Here is an 8084-nt window from a genome sequence, read left to right as displayed (position 1 = left end):
CCCTCCCGCCCTCCCCGCTGAGCTAATGACAACCCCCCACCCCGCCCCCACTAATCAAGTGCTAAGTCGCTGAGACTCAACGACCTGTTCCTTCCCCCTCCCTTTCCCTGAATGTGCACCCGAAAGCGGGTTGGGGTGGGGGGAACCAAGGCTTTTGGAGAGGGTGACAGGGCTCGCGAGAGAGACTCTGAATCAAGTCCAAGAATCTTTATTTCATGAACAAAACTACTTGTGTGAAGAGAGAAGAGGCTGAATGGGCCTTTCTAAGCGGCCCCAGTCCAAGGCTGGTGAGAGAGGGCAGGGCGGGGCTGGGGCAAGTGCATCACAGGGAGAGGGGACCCCAGGTCCAGCCAGAGGAAGGAGGGGAAGTGTCGCCGGGGGTCTTCGGTCGGAGTGGGTCCCAGAAACCCCCTGCCCCAAACTGTGCCGCCCCATCCAGACCCCGCCCCCGCTGGGTGGGGGAGGAGGGCAGGGGGGGCTGGGCCCCAGTAGTGTGCATCTGAAGCGGCCAATGTGTGCAAATCAGCAAGAAGGAAGGGTGCGGAGCCGCTGCCCCCGCCTCACCGCCCCCCTCCTAAACAGGCAGCAGAAGCAGGGGTGGGGGCAGGGGCAGTATTGCTTTACCCATCATGCATGGCGCGGGTGGGCGATGGGGCAGGAGGAAGTAGGCTGGATTGGGGGTGTGAGCCAAGCCCCCTGCCCCCTCCCACCCAGGCCGCTCCGTTGGCAGGACTCTGAGGCTCGTGGAGGTCCAGGAATGGCCAACCCCCATTGGGGGCAGGCTGTGTCCAGATGTTCCCCATCAGGGCTGGCTCTTCCTTGAGGTGGAGCCCAGGGCCTAAAGGTGAGGGAGAGACAGGTGTCAGGGATCCAGCCAGTTGACCCCCGCCCAGGCCCCCCAGCCCCCTGTCCACCCACCTACCTTACCAGGGCTATTCGGCCACCTGGACACCCGTACAGTTCTCCTTGCTTTCTGAGGTGATGGCCAAGTATTCTGAGCTGTAGGGGCAAAGGCCAGGGGTACAGTGACCAGCATCATCAGTCTGGCCCACCCCAGGGGAAACTGAGGAGGGTGGGGGGGTTCTCTGCCCCAGGGGCACAGGGTTCTGGAGTTAGAGAGGTAGGGACTGCGGGCTGGACATCCAGGGATCCACAGGAAGCCCAGGAGTGGGGCCTGGAGCCCCGAGTCTCAGGGAGGAGGGGACTCAGGGGGTCAGACTCTGGGTCCTGAGGGCAAGGCACTGGGGCCTGACCTTACCCATCCATGACAGCAGATGGACGTACCCCTCGGGAAGCCCGCGTGTCTGGGTCACCTGACCCCGCCCCCACCGGCGCCACTCACGCGTTCTCCTGTGCGGCGGCCTCAGTGGCCGCAGCGATCTTCTTGTAGCAGTAAACCATCTCTGCCACGAGCCATATGGTCAACACCACGATGAGCACATACATCATGATCTCCGACACGATGGACGCCATGTCTCTGTTGGCTGCAAGGGCAAGCTGGGTTAGGGGGCCATCGAGGCCAGGCTCAGGAAGCCTGAGGTGCCCCAAGCGTGCGGGGTATGAGCCTGGCCAAGTGACCTGGCCTCCCTGGGCCTGGTCTGCCAACGGGACCATGCTGCTTCCCTAGAGTCAGCATTGTTACCGTCATTCCTGTTTTCTTTTAGAGCCCAGTGTGGGGCTTGAACTCACCACCCTGAGATCAAGACATGAGCTGAGATCAAGAGTGGAATGCTTAACCGACTGAGCCACCTGGGCGCCCCATCACTGAATCCGGATTCTTAATAACTAACCACTGTCCAGGGGGCTTTGGGATCCGCCTTAGCCTGCCTCCCTGTGTGGCTGGAGGGGGCATCTGTTTCATTCAGGCAGCTGCAGGTTCCCCGGGAGCTGCAGCTTTGCAACCAGAAGGCTCGGATTCAGATCCCAACTCTGCTACTTGCCAGCTGTGTAACCTTGGGCAAGTAACTCAACCTCTCTGAGCCTCAATTCCCCCTCTGTAAACTGGGAAGTGACAGTACTCACGCCTTCTCACGGGGTTACTGGGAAGAGAAAGCAAGTTAATCCCTGTAGCACGCATGGATGGGCTCGCGGTCGGCACACTGCCTAAGTGTTGGCTATTCACCGACATTTTCCGGAAACCTTCTGTCCTTTCCACGGCACTGGCTCTTGCCGTCGCCAGCTTCCTCTCACTTAGCCTAAATTTAAACTGTGGAGGGGATGTGCTCAGGCAGGGAACCAGAAGCGAAGGCCACTGTGACGTCCCTGGCCGGATTCCACAGGCATCCGCCCCGTACTCCTGGGCCTCTCCTTCCGGGTGGCCAGGATCTCATTTGCCCCGGCTGTCCTCACATGGTCTTTCCTCCCATCAGTGGGTACTCTTTGCTGCTCCACCCCGTGCAGATGGCACCGACGTTTTCCGGGCCAGAGGGAAAGAGGGCGCAGGGCTGGGTGTTTCTCCCCTGCTTTTCTGCCGGGAGAAGCTGGGGCAAGGACTCACACATCATTCATTCATTCGAAAGTTCGGGATGCGTGTCATACGAAGAACGCGTGCTTCCAGCCAGGCTCTGTGCTAAATTCTTTATGTGAGCATCTCCCTGCGTCTCTGAAACACCCCCAAGGATAGAGAGAGTGCTGGCTTCCCACATCAGCTGACCTCAGGAAGCACACTGAGTTGGACGTTGCTGGGTAAAGCGCGCGTCTTCAGAATTCTCCTCCCTGCTCCTGGAACTCGGTGCTCTGATGGAGTTAGGTAATCTGGTATCTCCTGCTCTCCCAATCAGATTAGGACAGTGACTGGCACAGCTCTGCAGCCCATTTTTCAGACAAGGACACTGAGGCTCAGAAAGGGGATGGCTCTGGCGAGGACACATGACCCAGGATCGGATTCAGAGCCAGGATTCAACTCCAAGTGTAACTGACTGCAGGCTCTGAGCAATTCCCTGCTCTGGAAACGACCACACCCAAGGAAACACTGGGTAAAGGGCGCTGTATGTCCAACGTAGACTCCACCAAGCCACACAGACATTTCAGGAGGCGGGACTGTCATTCCTCCATTTCACAAAGGAGGAACTGAGGCAGAGGGGTCACTGTGGTGTGATGAGTAATGTTAAAAATACTACAGTATGCTGGCTGACAATGAATACAGTAGAACAAGTAAAACTTTCAAATACTACAGTATGATTAATCTAAAATACTATAGCATGGTGGGTAAAGATAAAAATACTCTAGTATGATGGACTATGATAAAAACACTGTTGTATGTTTGGTAATGTTAAATAGTACAGTATATGGTAATATAAAATACCATACTATGGTGATAAGAAAGAAAAACCACTAGAGTATGTTGGATACTCCCATAGACTCTGGGAAGACAGCATACAGAGCTCTGCCTTTGGCAAATGTGAAGAACACAGGCTCTGGGAGGTACTAGAATGTGCTAGATCAAGTTTAAATGAGTCTCTGCTGGGTCGGGGTGTGCTCCATCACCAGCCTCCCACCCGCAAGGGCAGAGCGCAAGAAGCAGTAGGAGGGAAGGAACCTGGGAACCTCCCTGCTCTCCTGACCCCTAGCCTCCGCACTGATTCCCAAGACAGGATTGACACAGATTTTTGTGAAGCCACAGGATTTGGGGGCGTTTCTAGTTCCAGCCACTCCCAGGGGCGGGGCTCCGTCTTCCACATCCGTGGGTGGCCGCCCACCCAGCATCGGGACCTACAGCAAAGAGGAGCTCAGACTTGTCTCCTGCGCTGAATCCTGCTGGTTCACTTTGATAACAAACGTAAAAATGCTAATTATCAAAAGAAACCCACAGGCTCTGGCTGACAGCGGAGTGTAGTGAATCACGCCAAGAACAGAAACGGCAGTCACACATGCTTGGTCGGGTTCAAATCCAGGTCCCAGCTCTGCCATCTCGGCCACGTAACCTTACCTCCCTGAGCCTGGGCTTTCCCGTCTGTACAGTGTGGACAGCAGGAGCCCCTAGCCAGGAGGGGCGGTGGGGAGGCTCAATGAGGGACTGCACCCCTCTTGGGGAAAAGAAGGAGAATGCACGGTCCCGTGATAATGCGCATGCGCCGTGGGCCCCACAGGACATACTTGCCGTGGTTCTCTGGTGCCTCAAGTTCTGGGATAGCTTCCTGACTCTAAGCCAATGGGCCCTCCGGCCCTGGAAAATTCCAATTTACACCCATCGGAAGATGGTTCAGAGAAGGGATCCAAGGCAGCTGGAGCCAAAATGATGCAATGTCCCCAAACGCCTGAGATCCTTGCTGTACGCTGTGGCCCCACACCTGCCGCTTTGGCTTCGCTGAGAGCTTGTTAGAAATGCAGCAGGGGCCCCACCCGGGGTCTGCTGAGCCAAGGTCTCCCAGGACGCTCGCTCACTCACTCGCACAGTGGAATTTCAGGAGCTCTGCTCCAGGGTACACACTCTTATCTCTTCCGCCAAGGGGACAAAGGGAGGAGGGGCTGAGGCTGCCGGACAGTCGGAACCTCCACTGTCATTCCCACTATCGGGGCAGCTGACACCCACCCACCGCTCCATCCTCACACTGCGCTGAGAGATGGCTCCCGTTAGCAGCCTGTTTCCCACGGGAGAGCCCTTCCACAGAGACAGGAGGACACCTGCCCAACGTCCCACAGCACAGGTGGCAGTTTTGCACCCAGAACTTTCATGGGAGGGGTCTGCTGGGGCCCCGCGGCGGGTTGAAAGGAAAGGAAAGCCGGAGCCGGGCCTGGGGAGGGAGGTGCAGCTCCCCCTGCTGCCGTGGGCGTTCGCCTGGCCCAGGCATGGAGCCAGCCTGTCCCCTGCCTGCCATCTGTCCCACCATCTGGCTGCCGGTGGGCAACAGGGGCGAGGGGGCAGGCAGGGCCGGACTCACCTTTGTCCACCACCTCAAGGTGGATCTTTTTGACGACGCTGGTGTTGTGCTCATAGTTCTCAAAGAAGAGCAGGCGGTAGACGTGGCACTCGTAGTCGCCGGAGTGGTTGTAGGTGACGTTGGTGATGAAGATGGACAGGTCCTGCAGGTCCTTGGTGCCCCGGCTGCCGTTCCACACCACCCGGCCCTCAAAACGCTCATCCTCCTCCAGCTGTAGGACCTCGTTCTCATAGCGCAGGATCTGGGGGGCAGCCGGGCTGGTCACTGCCAGCACCCGACCCCCCCCACCCTCACCCAGACCATTCTATCCCTCGCCCTGACACTCAGAGAGACAGCGGACACACACGTGGGCACCATGACCCCAGGCACGGAGGGCACAGGGGGGTGAGGATGGTGCCCTGGCCTGCACCTGCCCCTCACTGTGTCCCTGGGCCAGGCACGCACACTCATGTACATATTCCTCGGGCACCCCCCCCGACCCTCTTTCAGCCTTCCTGGCTTTCGCTCTCACCAGGCACACCCCTCAGCCAGGGAGAGAGGAGTCTAATCTCAGCCATAGCAGACCCCAGTGCTCGGGGAGACCCTGTGAGTCTGCGGAGCCTCCTCATGTGTAGTTCAAAATACATATAATGTAAAGGAAGGCGGGAAAGTTCTGCATCTCTCATGATGACTACCGGAGACGGCCTTGCTGGTACTGAATCTTTGTGCCACTGTGTGCCAGGGCAACAACCGGATCAACCCTCACCCAAGTCTATGAGCGAGAGCCCACCGCCACCCCGTCTTTACAGAGAAGGAAACTGAGGCTCAGAGAGGCCCAGTGCCTGGCCCAAGGGCACCAGCCAAACAGGGGTGGAGCTGGAATCTGAATCCGGGTCATCACAAATAGCACATTATCGGAAATGAGCAAACAACACACCCCCCCGCCCCCAGTATGCTGCCTGCCACCATGACCCGCACAGAGGCCCGCCGCCCTGCACCTGTGCCCCCCCCCAACACACACCTTGACAAACTCCTCAGTGCCCTTCTGGCGGAAGGTCCACTCCGTGAAGGTCTCTGCGGTGGTCTCGCTGCGTCGCTTGCAGGAGATGCACAGAATTTTGAAGGTCATTCCGTACACGGCCTCGGTCTCTGAGTCCACCTCCACGCAGCCCCCCCAGGCTGAGGACACTGCAGGGACAGCAGGCTCAGGTGGAACAGGGGCGCCCAGCACCCAATGCCAGGCTTGCTGGCTCTTGGCTCTCCGGCCTCTCGGAAACCATCTGTTTCCCCTCGATAATGAATACGAACGGACAGAACCAGACGCTCAGCCTGGCCCTGCCACTTGCTGTGTGCCCTTGGCAAGTCCCTCATCACCTCTGGCCTCAGTTTCCCGCAAACGGTCATCTCTGCTTGGAGGGGTTGCCCGGCAGATTCCACCAGTGAGGTAAAGCCCCAGCAGGGGTCCTGCCAGGCAGGAAGCTCCCCACCCACCCAAACAACATAGGGCTGTCACTGTGGGAAGTAACTCAGAATCTTTGCTCTGTATCCAAGTAGACACCCATGTACCCCTTCTTAGGAAGTCCCCTTGCCCATGGTACCGCAGCATTTAGGTGGTGGGACTAGAATTCCAGATGTGTTAGAAGTTCAAGGGGACAGAGTCATTTCCCTAGCCCCAGAGAAGGGGTTGGGAGAAGGCAAGGCCTCAGAGGGGTTGGGGGCGCTGGAACCAGGGCAGCTCCACACTCCAGCCCAGCTCTCCAGTCCCCCACCCCCTACCCAGCTTCTCTGGCCCCTGTCACCCTGCCCCCAGGCTCCTCAGCTCCAGACCCCTCTCCCACCTCCTGTCAGCTTCTTGAAACACATTGAGCTCTTTGCAGTCTCAGGGACTTTGCACCCCCCACTGGATTCCAGTCCCCTTGGGTGCCTCCTCCGTATTCTCACCTGCCTCCCCCATCCCCAGCCCCAGCGCTCACCAGATAATGCTGAGGCTCTCTGGCTCCAGCTCCGGGTCTGTTTTCTTGTCCCCTAGTCTCTCCCTCTGTGAATCTTGGGAACTCATTGTCTTCTTCCGCTGCTCTTTCTAACTCCTTGAACACCTCTGTGTCTGTCTCCCTTACTTTATATCCCTTACGGAGTCTCTACCACTTTGTGTCCTCTTTCCAAGCTCGGACGGCCTCTCCCGGTCTCTCTCTCCACCTTTCCCTGTTCCTTTTAAACTCCACCTCTCCCAGTGTCTACCTGTGTCTCCGTCTCTCCTGCCTCTCTCAAGTTTGTCTCTCTGGCGCTCCCATTCCTAACTCGCTTCTCGGCCTCTCTCTGGCACACTCTACAACCTCCTCCGTCTCCTTCTCCCCCGTTATTCCCGACTCCCAGTCTTCGCGGAGCACTCCGGAGTACTCGGAGTCGCTGCGCCTCTCGCGCCTTCCCTTGCGTCCCCATCTCTCCCTGTCTCTCGGTCTCCCCCGTCCCAGTCTCCGGGCGCCGCCTTCCCCCACCCCCTCCCGCGGCTGTGGGTGTCACATTGCAGCCTGCGGGGCTCCGGGAGCAGCTGACTCCGCGTTTCCTCGCCCCCGGCTGGGCGCCCGCAGCCGCCGAGCTGTGCCAGCCCGGCCCCCGCCCGCGCTCGCCCACCCGCACCTCCACCGCCCTCCCCCGCCCAGCTCCCCGCGCTCACAACTTCGGAAGCGGACTTAGCCGGGCCGGGGAGTGGGCCGCGGCGGGGGGGCAGCCCTCCGCCCGCCGTCCCGGGTCCCACGCGCGCACCCCGTCGCCGGGCCGCTGCCCGGGCCGTGCCCCCCACCGCGCACCTCCCCGCCCCGCGCACTCACCCAGTGCCGCGCCGACCACCAAGGCCAGCAGTGTCCCCATGGCTGCGCGGCGCGCGCTGCGCCCCCCTCCCGGGCCGTCGGTATTAATAGCGGGGCAAGAGGCAGCGGGCCCGGGCGGTGGTTAGAATGTCCCCGGGAGCGCGCGGGCGCAGCAGCTGCGGCTCTGGGACCGGCGAGGGGGGGCGGAGGGGGGGCGCGGCCCCCCCGCTCCGGTTACCGCCGGGGGCCCAGCCCCGGGGCCCGGCGTCCGGGCATCCCCGCCGCGCGGGCGGCGGCCGCTGCTCGGGCTGCTGCGCTGGCGCGCGCAGCCGGGCGCATTCGCCAGGTGCACCGACCCCGGCCCCGCTCCGGCTCGGGCGCGCTGGGGCGCGGGCCGCGGTCTCCTGCGCACTGCAGC

General features: G+C 60.2%; 1 protein-coding gene across 3 annotated transcripts; it reads right to left on the bottom strand.

Moving 5' to 3' along the window:
• Window positions 1-187: 187 nt before the first annotated feature.
• Window positions 188-7984, bottom strand: SCN1B (sodium voltage-gated channel beta subunit 1). Of its 3 annotated transcripts, none has more exons than XM_080828921.1 (6): window positions 7688-7984; window positions 5881-6047; window positions 4881-5121; window positions 1343-1484; window positions 928-999; window positions 188-838 (listed from the first exon to the last, which is right to left on the bottom strand). In XM_080828921.1, the coding sequence occupies exons 1-5, from the start codon at window positions 7725-7727 to the stop codon at window positions 933-935; spliced, it is 657 nt and encodes a 218-aa protein (XP_080685047.1). In that variant the 5' UTR covers window positions 7728-7984; the 3' UTR covers window positions 188-838; window positions 928-932. The 3 variants fall into 3 exon arrangements, with proteins under 3 accessions (XP_080685047.1, XP_080685046.1, XP_080685048.1); XM_080828920.1 differs by having other exon boundaries at window positions 923-999; window positions 7688-7864; XM_080828922.1 differs by lacking the exon at window positions 7688-7984 and adding an exon at window positions 6833-7304 and having other exon boundaries at window positions 923-999.
• Between the last annotated feature and the right edge of the window lie 100 nt (window positions 7985-8084).

Source organism: Martes martes (assembly GCF_963455335.1).
Source record: "Martes martes genome assembly, chromosome: 17".
NCBI lineage: Eukaryota > Metazoa > Chordata > Mammalia > Carnivora > Mustelidae > Martes > Martes martes.
Note: the sequence above shows the minus strand (reverse complement) of the source record. Positions and strands in the feature narration are given on the sequence as shown.